The sequence below is a fragment of the Dermacentor albipictus genome, unplaced genomic scaffold (genome assembly GCF_038994185.2).
Source record: "Dermacentor albipictus isolate Rhodes 1998 colony unplaced genomic scaffold, USDA_Dalb.pri_finalv2 scaffold_18, whole genome shotgun sequence".
Classification (NCBI taxonomy): Eukaryota; Metazoa; Arthropoda; class Arachnida; order Ixodida; family Ixodidae; genus Dermacentor; species Dermacentor albipictus.
The window spans coordinates 6,559,302-6,574,269 of NW_027225572.1; the positions used below are offsets into that span (position 1 = coordinate 6,559,302).

The following is a 14,968-nucleotide window of genomic DNA, read 5'->3' on the forward strand; positions in this document are numbered from 1 at the left end:
GGAATCCTTCTACAAAACTGTGCATTGACTCAATAATCACTACAGCCCACCGTTTGCTTGGTTGTCCTATACAAAATTTTTGACTTCCTCTCACAGCTCTTAAAAACCACTATACATCGTTTATGTTTGCCCTGCCCTCTATAGGCCACATCAGCGCATGACCGCAGTCACATTACACAAATTATTGAGCTTGAAGTGGTGCAAAGTAACTCGGCTCTCTTTCATTAGGTGTAACTTGAAAAATATGGCTCCTTCAAAAAGACATATCCACTTGTTGAAATGCTAGGTAGCTGCTTTCACAATGTACCAGTTTTGCTCATTGCGAGGAAGCCGGCCATGCATACCACCGATGGGCATGCCGTGATTTCGGAGTACGATGGTCTACCTTGAAGGCGCCGCGCCCACAGCAAGGTTAACAGCCTCGTTTTATAGCCGACGACGTCGCCACCACTCAGTTGAGCCCTCGATGACCGTCGCTTTGGCCTCCGGCAGACCACTACCTGTCGCCGTAGAGCACGCTGGCTCATTCCTAGGGGGGTGCCTTAAACCCTACCCGGAAAACTAAAGGTACCAACTAATGGAGGTGCGGTTTCTGCACGTCGAAATGCCGAAAAACCTCCGCCGGCGACGACGATACTTCAAGAACTATCTCGGCGACATAGCAACCACACACCGCCAGCAAGACGACGCCTGGAAGCCTAAAATAAACCGACAAAAAAGGACCTGACGATACTACGCACCAGCCAGAGGTCTACGTGACGCAGCTGGGATCCGACGCCAAGGCCTAACCATAATGTAAGGCCTAGAACTACCGGCCTTTATGTTCTGATTGATGATCAAAATCTCGCAGCTCTATGCGACAGAAAAGCCGGATACTCTGTCGTCAATGCACCCTTGGCCGGCAAGTTGAGGAAACTCAAGACGTGTTGGGAAAGCCCTCAAATCCCCACATCTTGAGAACACCTCATAATGCCGACCGTAATCTGCATGGAAAGGGTTACCGTTCATGAACGGATTTACCGTGCTACTTTTGTTATGGTGGAACAATTTTCAGGGGACATAAATCTTGGCCTGGTCTTTGGGCGCCGACATGGCACCGTCATCGGCTTAAATACTAAGGCGATAACTCTGTTAACAGATCCAGCAATACGACCGGAAAGGACTGTTAGTCGTGTGCCAAAAGCACATGAAGATCAAGTCAGAACACCGCCTTGCACCGGCATCATTATTTCCCTAGCCGCAGAATTATTAATAGACATCGAAGCGATGGTCGAAAACGACGAACAGCTGCTGCTCTATCATGAAGTCGGCGTTGCAAGGAGTTACGCACACGTAATGTTGAACTTTAACCGAGCCTATAAGCACCTTAAAAGGAAACGAAGATCGCATATATGGAAAAAGTTACAGCAGTAAGCGATGTACTTGTACTCTTGGATTCCGCCATAACTACAATGACGGCGCGTGTTCCAGAAATACTTGTCGGTATTATTGCCTGTTGTCCGAGGCATGAGTAAGAACAGCTCAAGCTTCTTTTCCTGCAACACAAGGCGTGCTTTTTGACATCATCAAGGATTCAACGAACACTACCTGCTAAGCATTGCATAATAACCGACGAATCCACTCGACCACTACTTCAAAGCCTGTATGGAGTTCCAACAAGACATCGAGAAACCATAAAGCAACAAGCTGACAAAATGCTGTTGAACGAAGTCATGTAGCTATCAAATAGCCCATGCACGTCTCCTGTTGTCTCAGTGAAAAGGTAGGATGAAACACCCTGGTTTTACCCGCCACGGCTATAGTGTTGGGCTGCTAAGCACGAGGTCACGGGATGAAGTCCCGAGCAGGGCAGCGGCATTTCGATCGGGGCGGAATGCGAAAACAAGGATGTAATATATTTAGGTCACGTTCAAGAATCCCCAGGTATTCCAAGTTTCCGGAGTCCCAGACTACGGCGTGCCTAATAATTAGATCGTGGTTTCGGCTCATTAAACCCCATAATTAGATTTTTTAACTCTGTGGTTTATGTCGCCTGAGCGAAGTCGCAAAGACAGATGCACACCCCTTCCAACTGATAGATGACGCACTGGACCGACTCTGCAACGCAAAGTTTTCTTTGATGGAACTTAAACCATTAGGGACCTCTTTCTTTTTTTCTTGCTATATTGAAATAAATCTAATACATTTCTTTCTCTTGATGCTAATAATTCACATGAAAAAAATTATTACTCTTGCATAATTTGAAATATAGGCCGTGACCACATGTCACACTGGGCCCTTACACAACAGCAAAATACGCGAAGTGAAAAATATTTATTTGAAGGCATCAAACATCACGAAAACATACATAGCGAATAGTCGAGCACGTATTTAGTGTGATATGGTTTAAATGATGAAATACACATGCGGACATCATACCTTGTGCATTGTGTGTACACCGCACTGTTGCAATTATCTCATGCACACCTCCACTTCTTGCCATTAGGTATTGGTGCAACAAAGTGGGCCACTTGGTCATACTGTGTACCAGTCAAGACACCACCAGTCTTTGGGATTGTGCATTGACCAGGTCCTCTAGGCTTATTGTCGCATCGCATCAGGTAGCTTTGTGCAATTTGCCTGCGGAATTCCACCTGCGTGACGTTGAACCCTGTGCTATCGTATTAGCGCCCAACGTTTCTGACTGATACATTGCACAGTCAAGTGAAAATCGGCCACCACCACTTTTTGCTCCAGATTGCAATCCTGTAGGTGCCTACATTTGCGTTGATCTGGTCCGTACCTCCCATAAAACTTCTACTGAGCAGCAGTGTTTGGACGGGCCACCTTGATTCGCTTCTTCTGAACACAAAAGTAGCTGTCGGCAGATGACATTGGCTCTACGCCGTGAATGGTGCTTACGATCATCACAACAGAATTATCCATCCAGTGGACAACAGCTATCACATTGTCGCTCAGCACGCACTCTTGGTGCCAGCAAGGTTGGCGCTTGACGAATTCTGGTCGAGCGATAGGGCACTCTTTGGGAACATGGTTCTGCTTCGCTGTGCACGTACCTTCATAGCCCTGTGCCTTGAGATGCTTGAGTAGCTGCATGCTTGTGAATAAATTATCAAAACAAAAGAGAAAGGATTGCGGTGCGTCCTTGCTGCGAGTTTTTTCAGATGTTCCGGCATCCCCTGCTTTCCTTGATAGAGATTGAAGTTTGGAAGATATCCCTTGTTGGCATTTAGGTATCATACTTTATACCTAATAAAACGGATAGGCTTTCCGCGTGTAAATTGTTTACAGCCATGTGGACCATAATACTCAACCATACCTTCGTCATAGCTCAGGTGACGCACAGGATGAAAGTGCTCCAAAAACCTTGCTTTCAGTAGTGTCATCAATGGACGCAAGTTTGCCAATTTGTCACTAAATTTTAGGCTTGTATTTTGCACAGTGCAGGAATCACATTATCTGTACGAAGCGATTTCTTCGCATAGCGTTGTAGACCATCGTGTTGCGCATATCCGTGCCGCTGTCCCAATAGCACTTTTTCCCGGGCAAGTGGTTATAGCCGGACAAAGCGAGCACACTAAGAAAACTTATCTTAATTCTTCTTTGGTAGCCTGCAGATCGGGCATATTGAAAAATAACGCATACTTTCCTCTTTGTTCGACTAGCAGCTCCGCGACGATTTCGTCGGAAAAGAGTTCGAACAACTCAACAGGTGAAAAGTCTCTGTAAGCAGCAAAATTTTGGTCAGGAAATATGCTAAGGCTCTTCTCGAGATCCCCTTCCTCCACTTAGATGCAGTAGATAATTTCGCAGGAATGGCCACATAAATTACAGCAGAAGAAACCTCTGATGTTCTGTCACATCATGATGTTCCGACGCCGGGGTCGTCATCGTCCGAGTCGCATCTACCAATGCGGCATCCGTCAGAGAAAACAGTTTCAGCGCCGGCTTATAGCTTACGCCCGCTTAGACTGTCAACCAGCCCGCCTGAGTCTTCATCCCAATAGGTGCTAGCCTCTGGCGGCTCGATATAAATCACCGACACGTCGTCATCTTCCTCTTCGAGTATCATCGCTAGTTATCCCAACATCAACCTATTCAAACAATAAAATAAGAAATAGCCACTGCGGGAACGCGCAAGCAGCCGTGGAAGGGATGAGAATGCCGTTTAAAAAAAAAGAAAAGTTAGGTAGCCTAAAGGCCCAGCGTGACCATATGACAACGCGCAAGACAACACGCTCGTTCATGGATAAATCAAACAGTAATCTTTCACAAATGCTCATCCAAGATCACCTATTCAAAGAGCAATACGAAGGTGAGGATATCCGACTATTGTTTGAACAAGCAGTGAAAAAAAACACACTTGCCCCTTGGAGTGATGCATGGCGACGCTACTCGCAGAGCAATACTTATTCCCGCCTTTGCAAGGGGCTCCCACAAAATGACTGACAGCTGCTGCCACTTGGTATCCATAATGGGAACTCTAGTCTGTCAAAGGGCATGTCAAAGGCGATTTCGGTTCCCTTTTGGTAATCTTAATAATTGAAATCCACTGTGCAGACTAACATAACCGTATGGTCACGCTGGTCTTTAATGGCTTAAGACGGGCTACTGGCAAATCGAAGTCGACGGGATAGATAGAGATGATCGCTTTTATGACGCCGGATGGCCTCTATTAATTCGAAGGCATGCCATTTGGCTTTTCTCAGCACCCGAAGCTTTCCAGTGCATAAAGGACGCGGCGTAACTTTGCTTGAAATAGGAGGCCTGTTTGCTCTACCTTGATTACGTCGTCGTTTTCACCTCAAACTTTGACAATCACCTTAAGCGCCTTGCCACAGTACTAGAGGCCACCAAGTCATCTGAATTTAACGCTGAGGCTAGAGAAATGCCGCTTTGCTTAAGAAATCCTTCTGTCTCTTGGCCACGTCATCCGCCAGTCTGGAGTCCTTGCTTGTCCGAAGAAAAGAACTACCGTTGCGAAATTTCCGCAGCCCGTCGACAAGGCAGTGCGCCGGTTGGCGTGCCAACTATACGGGCTTTGTCAACAACTTCGCACGTATCGCCGACCCTCTGACTCTTCTAATGAAATCCGACGTCGAGTTTAAGTGGGAAACACTCCAAGTCGAGACATTTGATGAAATAAAATGACGCCTGTAGTCGCCTACTTTGACGAAGACACCGATACCGAAATTAACACCGTCGTAAGGTGCGTAGGCCTCGGCGCTATCCTAGACCAGAGGAAAGAGGAATAGCAAACAGTCCTATCTTATGCTAGCCAATCGCTGTCTGAATTTTGGCTACGGCGAAATTTTGGCTTTACCTTTACGGCAGGCCATTCAAAGTTGTGAGCAACCATCACGCACTGTGTTTTCTAGTCAACTGAAAGGACCTTTCAGGACGTCCAAGACGGCGGAGCCTGCTACTGCAAGAATTCGACCTCACTGTGATATACATGTCCGGACGAAAACACTCTGAGTCCGACTGCCTGTCCCGCTACCGCAAGACTATTAGGAAGACGACTATTTGCTAGGGATAATACGTGCCGACGAATTCGCCGAGCAGCAGCGAGCCGACCCGGAGCTGAGTTGCCTTGTCAAGGTGTTACAAGCGAAGACCGACTTTATCCCAAGGGTATATATACGTCGATTCTCTTCATTTTCGTTTGCAAGACGGCGTGCTCGTAAAGAAAAACTTCTCGCCAGTACGCGCCAACTGCTTTCTGGTTGTACATTCAGCACTGCAGTCAGATGTTCTATGGGTCTTTCATTATGACCGAATGGCAGGCCACATCGGGTCTCCCGCATGCTCGCGAGGATTCAGGAGAGGTATTATTTGCCACACTTGAACGCCGACGTCACCCATTGCGTCAACACCTACTGTGAATGCCAGCAACGCAAGGCACCCCCGCTAGGCCAGCAGGTCTGCTACAGCCGATCTGGCGCGCTCGCTGACCATTTCAGCAGATCGGAATGCACTTGTTAGGTCCCTTTCCGACGTAAACATCCGGAAACAAGTCAATCTTTGTGGCCACCGACTACTTTACCCACTACGCCTAAACAAAAACCCTGCCCAAAGGTAGTGCATCGGAAGTAGCGTAATTTTTCGTTGAAAACATCCTGCTGGAAGACGGTGCGCTACAAGTCCACATCACCGACAGAGGAACGGTTTTTACGCCTAACCTTACTAAGGCTACGCTGCAATGTAGCCATACTAGACATCGTAGGAGAACCGCCTACCAGATGCAGACAAATGGTCTAACGGAACGCCAGAAGACGTTCACCGACGTGTCAACACGTACGTCAACATCGAAAACAAGACCTGAGATTCCATCCTACCGCGATCGACGTTCGCTTAAAACACGGCAGCGCAAGAGACTGCCCAGATGGCGTCCCTCAAAGTGGTTTACTGAAGAAACCTGGCGACAAGGCTGGAGGCAACGCTGCCGCACGTAACCGAGGAACACAACGTCGACGTCGCCGCCTATCCCCAGTGCACCGAATAAGCCTAACAACTTGCCCGCTTCCGCATCAAGAACCAAGAAAGGACGGACAGCCAACACTACATTCTTCGACGACGCTACGTGGAATAGCATCGCGGCCCCCGTGATTGTATTTGGACCCCGATCCGCAAGCGACGACTTAGTGAGAAACATTTGCGACGCTAATTCGGACTGTGCAAGATCATCCGACGTATCGGCGCACTGGACTATGAAGTCGTGTCATACGGCATTACCCAATCACAGTGGCGCCTCTCGCAACGTCTGGTACTTCATGTTGTGCGCTTTAAGCCCTTTCCCCAGCGACGAACCATGTGCCTTTGTTTCCCTGTGCTTTTCATTACTACGCGTACTAGTAAGTTCCTGCTCTCATGTTTGTGGCATCGGGACGATCCTTTTTAAGAGGGGAGCATTGACACGTGTACCTATCTTTTTAGGGCGACTGCATTTGACCTGCTAACAACCTAATGCTATCGTTCAGCGCAAGAAGTAATAATATTTGGGGTTTTACGTGCCAAAACCACTTTCTGATTATGAGGCATGCCGTAGTGGAGGACTCCGGAAATTTTGACCACCTGGGGTTCTTTAACATGCACCTAATTCTAAGCACACGGGTGTTTTCGCATTTCGCCCCCATCGAAATGCGGCTGCCGTGGCCGGGGTTCGATACCGCGACGTAGTGCTCAGCAGCCCAACACCATAGCCACTGAGCAACCACGGCGGGTCAGCGCAAGAAGCGCCGGCATTATTTTGAACCTACCGGAATATTATCGTTGATTCTATATGTTGTGTATGTTCTCAACGAGCCTTGTGCAATCAGAATGTATGTGCGACACGAATTGTATAGTACTTTCTGGAAGGTACGCGGACACCAGCGATTACGCTGGAACCTTCGACGAGGCATGTTTAAAAGCAGACGCGCTTGTCCCGAAGATCAGATTTTCGATGATCGCCGATTATGTTCGCCGCTATAGTGTGCTTTCAACGTCACTTGCTTTGAGGGGCACAAGTTCGCCCAATAAAGAGTTAGTTTGGTCCTTGACAGTTTCAATACTCTGTTTTTGACCGTCACTACGACGTGGCAGTATGCACAATTTTAGCTGCGTGTTTCGACGTCATTTCATTTGTGTCACCGCTATTCCCGTGTTGAGAAATATGACGAAGCACACAGGACGCCCGCGTCACCAAATATGTGACATCTAAAGGGCGGTTTCATGCCACATTTATTTGGTGAGCAGGCCTGGCCATAAACGCGGCCTTCTTGAAGGCTTAAAAATAGCGAGTAAGGCGGCCATCTGGTCACGCGTGCCATCTCGTGCGTTTAGTTTCGTTTTCCATTCACGATGCCGTGCCCGGCCTCCTTCGTCCTCTTCATCACCGCTGGAGAGCTGGCCGTGCAAAGTTTTCACCGTTACTGCAAGTTGGCAACATCAAAGTCATCATCATCATCGTAATCATCATCATCATCATCATAATCAACCTGGCTGCGCCCACTGCAGGGCAAAGGACCCTCCCATAGTTCTCCAACAACTCCGGCAATGTACTAATTGTGGCCATGCCGTCCCTGCAAACTTCTTAATCTCATCCGCCCACCTAACTTTCTGGCGCCCCCTGCTACGCTTCCCTTCCCTGGGAATCCAGCCCGTAACCCTTAATGACCATCGGTTATCTTCCCTCCTCATTACATGTCCTGCCCATGCCCATTTCTTTTTTCTTGATTGCAACTAAGATGTCATTAACACGCGTTTGTTCCCACACCCAATCTGCTCTTTTCTTATCCCTTAACGTTACACCCATCATTCTTTCCATAGCTCGTTGCGTGGTCCTCAATTTAAGTAGAACCCTTTTCGAAAGCCTCCAGGTTTCTGCCCCGTAGGTTAGTACTGATAAGACACAGCTATTATACACATTTCTCTTGAGGGATAAGAATGCCTGCCAAACATACACCAGCCCATTCTTATTCTTCTGATTATTTCCGTCTCATGATCCGGATCCGCCGTGACTATCTGCCCTAAGAAGATGTATTCCCTTACTACTTCTAATGTCTCGCTACATATCGTAAACTGCTGTTCTCTTCCGAGACCGTTAAACATTAGTTTAGTTTTCTGCAGGGTCATTTTTAGACCGACTCTTCTGCTTTGCCTCTCCAGGTCAGTGAGCATGCATTGCAATTGGTCCCCTGAGTTACTAAGCAAGGCAATATCAGCGAATCGCAAGTTACTTAAGTATTCTCCATTAAATTTGATCCCCAATTTTTCGCAATCCAGCTCTCTGAATACCTCCAGTAAACACACTGTGAATAGCATTGGAGAGATCGTATCTCCCTCCCTGACGCCCTTCTTTATTGGGATTTTGTTGCTTTCTTTATGGAGGACTATGGTTGCTGTGGAGCCGCTATAGATATCTTTCAGTATTTTTACATACGGCTCGTGTACACCCTGATTCCGTAATGCCTCCATGACTGCTGAGGTTTCGACACAATCAAACGCTTTCTCGTAATCAATGAAAGCTACATATAAGGGTTGGTTATATTCCGCACATTTCTCTATCACCTGATTGACAGTGTGAATATGGTCTATTGTTGAGTAGCGTTTACGGAATCCTGCCTGGTCCTTTGCTTGACAGAAGTCTAAGCTGTCCCTGATTCTATTTGCGATTACCTTGGTAAATAGTTTGTAGGCAACTGACAGTAAGCTGATCGGTCTAAAATTTTTCAAGTCTTTGGCATTCCCTTTCTTATGGATTAGGATTATGTTAGCATTCTTCCAAGATTCCGGTACGCACGAGGTCAAGAGACATTGCGTATACAGGGTGGCCACTTTCTCTAGAACCATCTACACACCATCCTTTAACGAATCTGCTGGTACCTGATCATCCCCAGCTGCCTTCCCCCTTTACATAGCTCCCAAGGCTTTCTTTACTTCTTCCGGCGTTACCTGTGGGATTTCGAATTCCTCTAGACCATTCTCTCTTCCATTATCGTCGTGGGTACCACTGGTACTGTATAAATCTCTATAGAACTCCTCAGCCACTTGAACTAACTCATCAATATTAGTAATGATATTGCCGGATTTGTCTCTTAATGCGTAGATCTGATTCTTGCCAATTCCTAGTTTCTTCTTCACTGCTTTTAGGCTTCCTCCGTTCCTGAGAGCATGTTCAATTCTGTCCATATTATACTTCCTTATGTCAGCTGTCCTACGCTTGTTGATTAACTTCGAAAGTTCTGCCAGTTCTATTCTAGCTGTAGGGTTAGAGGCTTTCATACAATGGCGTTTCTTGATCAGATCTTTCGTCTCCAGCGACAGCTTACTGGTATCCTGTCTAACGGAGTTAGCACCGACTTCTATAGCACACTCCTTAATGATGCCCACAAGATTGTCGTTCATTGCTTCAACACTAAGGTCCTCTTCCTGAGTTGAAGCCGAATACCTGTTCTGTAGCTTGATCTGAAATAGGATCTGGAATCTGGATCTGGATCCAGATCAATATCAAAGTGTGTGAGAGCAAGTGATAACCATGGGCCCGAAGTGGATGAAGCTAAATCGGAATGTTCTACAGTAAATTATCGACCAATAAATGGCTGCTCATACGTGTCCATAGACAACCTTCATAGCACATTAGCAGGTGGAAGCTAACGAAATTCATTGTCGGCGACTCTAGAAATTTATAGGATATTGTACGCACGGTAGTGCCGCCACATAATTCAACGACGTAATTGGGCTACTTCATGAACCGCCTGCTGTTTGAGACCAGCTATAGTTCTGAAAACAATTATGACAGGTACAGTCATTCTACCTGTTTATCTGGATTTCTCAAAGTTGCTTGTAGTAATTTCCCTTTAAATAACACATTTGATATGTGAATTATTATAGTTTGATATATGTTAGCTTGAATAACTGAAAGAGCATAAAGAGAGAGCGCACGTGAAGCCCTTTGTCGCTGAAAGTAAGTCCATTTAGTAGAAATTTAGGGCAAGTTTGGCCGCGTATTAATATGGTTCAAGGTTCCAAGGTGAAAGGGGCACAATTTCGAATGACCTTTTCTTTATTTTAGGTATGCTGTGTGCTTCATTTTAAAATTTCTACGGGCTATAAATAGAAGCTTTATATATACTGCAGTATGTTCTACCCTGTAACTTGTATGCTTTTTCATCCATTGCTGGTACTAAGGCTTTGGCAACATGGTTACATGCTTGTGTAATGCTATGAAAATCGGACGACTTGGGAGTCAGCAACGGCTATGTGCAGATGTGTATTTGAAGGAGATGTTTCTCAGCTGAACAGATTACGCGCTAACGTTATGCAAGGCAAGTTAAGGAAGCAGCACATCGAGAGTGTGAAAATATTTAGAAAATAAACTTTCTTATGCGTGAATGCGCTACGTTGTGAAAAAAGTTATGAAAACAATTTCCTATTCAGAACAAATCGTTTACAATATTCTATAGTAAACATACGTCGGCATATGTACCATCAGGATGTAGCATGAGACATGGCAAAAACTCGCGTGCGCAAGGATCTGTTACATTGGCAAGACACTGTCCAACGTATTCGTTTTATTAAAAGAAAGCAAGAATAATGTACAGTACATTACTAATCAGACGTTTTTATTTGAACCCTACTCAGTTTACCTTGCAAAATTAAGCCCATCATACCTACAATAAGCAAAGTGCGATGTAGTGCGCTTTAGACTTGACTAGCCACCCATTATTGCGAATTGGCTGCAATTCTGCAGAAAACCTGGCTTGTGGCTGTGCCATCGTGTGCACGCTAGATTCCACGTAACGTTTTCTTTCCTTTTTCATGCTATGGTGTGTACGTATTATTCAATGATCCTTTCGGTTCTTTCCTCTCGCAGCATTCGACGAGAGCGAGCTGAACGCTTTTTTCTATGAAGGTGAGTGCGGCACATTGGGCGACACTTCTGGCTAATTGGAAGTGAGCGTCACGCTTAGAGTGCACTAATATAGTCGCCGAGCTGCAGTACATCGGAATAATGCAGCGCTGAACAATCGGCACGCCTGCAACGTTTAATATCGCAGCGAAGCGCCACCATAAGCTATTCTTCCGACCTTGATTCACTGTCTCACAGCAACGCGCGATGAATACAAACTGTGGTGGGCTAGCGGTTCTCTTAATGCTGCTGACCTTATCGCATTTTATTTCGTGGGAAATGCATGGTGTTGCGCAATATATTCGCGTCATGCCGTGTTTCTTTGTACAATGTGAAGATGACCTCTCTTTTTAAAAAGGAATAACATTCATCGCAGGTTCGTATTGTGAGCAGATGTATAATTCATTCAATGCACATGCATTCATGGATCCGCAATTCACACGCGTAGGAGAAAAAGCTGTAAATTGAGAAATAGATGAAAGGAGAGCGCATCCGGTGAATTTCGCGTTTGTGTTCGTCTTTCTTAGAGCTTGTGCTTTCTTGTAGCATGATTAATTGATTTTCTTCCCCATTTTATGTCAGAGTAGAAGCCCTGACTTCGCTAGAAGTTCGATGAAGCAGTGGGTACTTTTCTAGTGTACGGTGGAACGTACTCTTGCCTACAAAACGTTTCATGTTATAAATTTAGATCGCAGTATGCGGAAATTAAATAACGTTTTCATATTCTAATAATAACATACACTTACTTTAAGGCTGACAGTTCCGCTTGCGCTGAAAGTAAATTTAGGCAACTTATAATAAGCCACAAGTATAAAATAGATAGAAGCAGCGATGTCGCAATTTCTAACTTAATTGTTCTCGTAATAAATTTCCTTTCCTGCCATCTAGTGCTCTCCAACTAACTCAGGTTCCAAACGTTTCACGGCCCTCAGCTTTGCTTTTACCCATCTGTCATGGTGGTTGAACAAATTTGTTGATTAGGCATATCCTTCAGTTTCATTCGCCCCAATATGTAAAAGAGATTTCACATGATGTACTCCTTAAGATAAAGCGCCCGTGTTTGATAGGTCCTTTCTCCTGCCTGCACCGTGTCGAACTTTGTCTTTTGCTACCTGTCAAGACTTCTTTTGATCCCTTCACAGTAGTAAATTTGAATGTTTTCATTCCTCTCTTTCAGTAAATCTTGTGATTCAGCGGGAACACACCACCGCGAAATCGGTTTCGTTGTCCAGTTACCAAAAAGTGGTGTATATTTCAGACCAGTTATGCAAGCGGTTGTCTTGAGCTACCACTGTTTAATGACATCACTCACCTCCTCGAAGGAAATTTGGGCACATGTTGATCTATTGCTTCAGATCCCAAATGATTCGTTCCGCGAATTTATCAGCTGCTGGATGTTACAGGCCTCTCAAAATAAGTGCCACTGCACGTCGTTTTGGCCACTCCTGCACTTTTTTGCTGCGACATGCCCGGATCATCATCCAATAGCAAGACTCTGACACTATAAATCATTTCGTGTCTGAGCAAGAAGGTAACGCTTTTGCTGTCCTCTCTTCCTGGCTTCGCTATTACCATCCTTGCGCATTCGTCATCGGAAACAAGGAAAGCTTGCGATTTCTTCACACTTTAAGCCTTCTTTCAGAGCTAAGTTATGTCCAAGTGGACAACTTCGAATAGTGCTCCCGACTGCATCAGGGATGTGGTTTCTTTTGTTGGTTGCTTAAATTCCGCCTTATAGCGCTGAAAATGGTGACTTGACTGCCCAAACTTTCTGGCCCCTTTTTTCACACCAGGCCATTTAAAAGGCTCTCCAAAATTTATCAGATCCGCCTGAATAAGGGCTATTATGTTACAGATCCCTAATTTTCTGCACCAGAGTGGGAGGAACTGGGACTTTCACTTCACTATCGACTGAAGTGTTCTGGTTCCTTCCCAAACAGCGTTCACTGCATCATGGTGAACCGCGGCAGTCACGGCCGCTGGCAAATCGCTGACATCGCACCAGCACCTTCAGGTGCGGGGTGATAGTGAGGTGCGCGGCGACGAGGGAAAGCCGTGCGACGAGTATCACAAGGTTGTGACTGCGGAGCTGGTGTGCCAACACTAGTGTAGACTTCCGATGGCGCCTGTTGTGGCATGCGAAATGGTCGGAAGCCGTTGCAGAGGGATCGCGCTGCGCGCACGAAGGCCGGGAAGCGCCGGCAGCAGAAACACGCTACTAGTCACGGGCTACCGTAGGCGTAGCATATGGGGTGGTTTTCAGCAGTGCGCCAATGATTTGTACCGTGCTGCTGTGCACCGAGAAAGGGAGTCGCCAGCTGCCGAGGCGAAGGCGGAGGAGAGAACACCGTCGGGCGAGGCGGTGAAGGCGGTAGAGACAACCCCGGCAGATGAAGCGCCTGTATAGCGGCTTCAAAATACGTCAGCGGCCTGGCCATGGCAGCCGGCGGACACGGAGATGATTGAGCTTCAGTCACTGGCTCTTGAATCATCTGACGGATCGCTAGAGCCAAATAGTGAGAAGGCTTCTCCATGGTCGGCAGAATGGAGAGATGTGCGCAACCTCATCGTGCCAAATTATTTTATCGGCGTCAGCAAAGTTCTCTGGTTGTCGCCAATTACCAATGCTCTAGCGACTCTTCCATGGGTGGCGGGCGCCGAGCTATGATGCCTTCTTTCCACAGCTCGTCAAAACTTTGGCACAAATTGATAAGTTCGGCCACGGTACGCGCATCCTTCGCTAACAACACTTGAACGGCGTCCTCATCAATACCTTTCATAATGTGTTTTAGCTTGTCCTGTTCGGCCATTGACGGATTCACGCGCTTACACAGGTCAATGACAACTTCGATGCAACTTGTGAAAGTTTCGCCGCACGCCCCGTAAGCGTTGTTGAGCACGAAGCTTGCGCACAGTGGAACACCTGAACGCTTCTGTGAAACCTGTCTTGAATGCGCTCCCTGTTGTGAAATTGCCTTCATCGTTTCCGAACCAGAGGCGCACGACGCCATTTAAGCAAAACAGCGCGTTGGACAATTTGGTGGCGTCGTTCCACTCGCGTCACCCGTTCGTAAGATGACAACCAACCTTCCACGTAATCATCATCGGTGCCACTAAAGATCGAAGGATCACACTGGCGCATAGATGGATGGATGGATGTCATGAGCGTCCACTTTGGAACGGGGCGGTGGGTTGCACCACCAAGCTCTATAGCTATTATGCTACCTAATGTCCTGCCTAGGTTAAACAATAAAAAAAGGAAAAAAAACAGCACGAACTACCATGGCCAAACTTTCTGATCCCCTATTGCGAACTGTGCTTTTGTACGTCTCCGTCGTTTGTCGTTTCCCTACTTTTCCTCGACCAATCCTCCAATCGCCTCTTACTAATGCCTATTGCGGACATGTTTGCTTTACCACTGCTCCCGCTGAACCCAAAGACTTCAACGAGGCCAGTGGTGCGTAAATCGACGGCTGGTAAATGTCTTCACATTCGAATAAAACATGCTCCGTCGTTTGCCTAGGTTTACCGCAGCAAGTACGTGCTTCTTCTTCCTTCTTATATCTCACTTTATAG

General features: G+C 46.5%; 1 protein-coding gene across 16 annotated transcripts in view; it reads left to right on the forward strand.

The window, feature by feature from the left end:
* Positions 1-14,968, forward strand: part of LOC135908735 (uncharacterized) — a 1,076,237-nt gene that overhangs the window by 324,391 nt on the left and 736,878 nt on the right. For 13 of the 16 annotated variants that reach the window (XM_070529152.1, XM_070529157.1, XM_070529150.1 and 10 more), the window contains one exon: positions 11,357-11,395. The exons of the other annotated variants lie outside the window; for them this stretch is intronic. In XM_070529152.1, the coding sequence (XP_070385253.1) occupies positions 11,357-11,395 (39 nt within the window). The remainder of the gene's footprint in view (positions 1-11,356; positions 11,396-14,968) is intronic. 16 annotated transcript variants of the gene reach the window in all.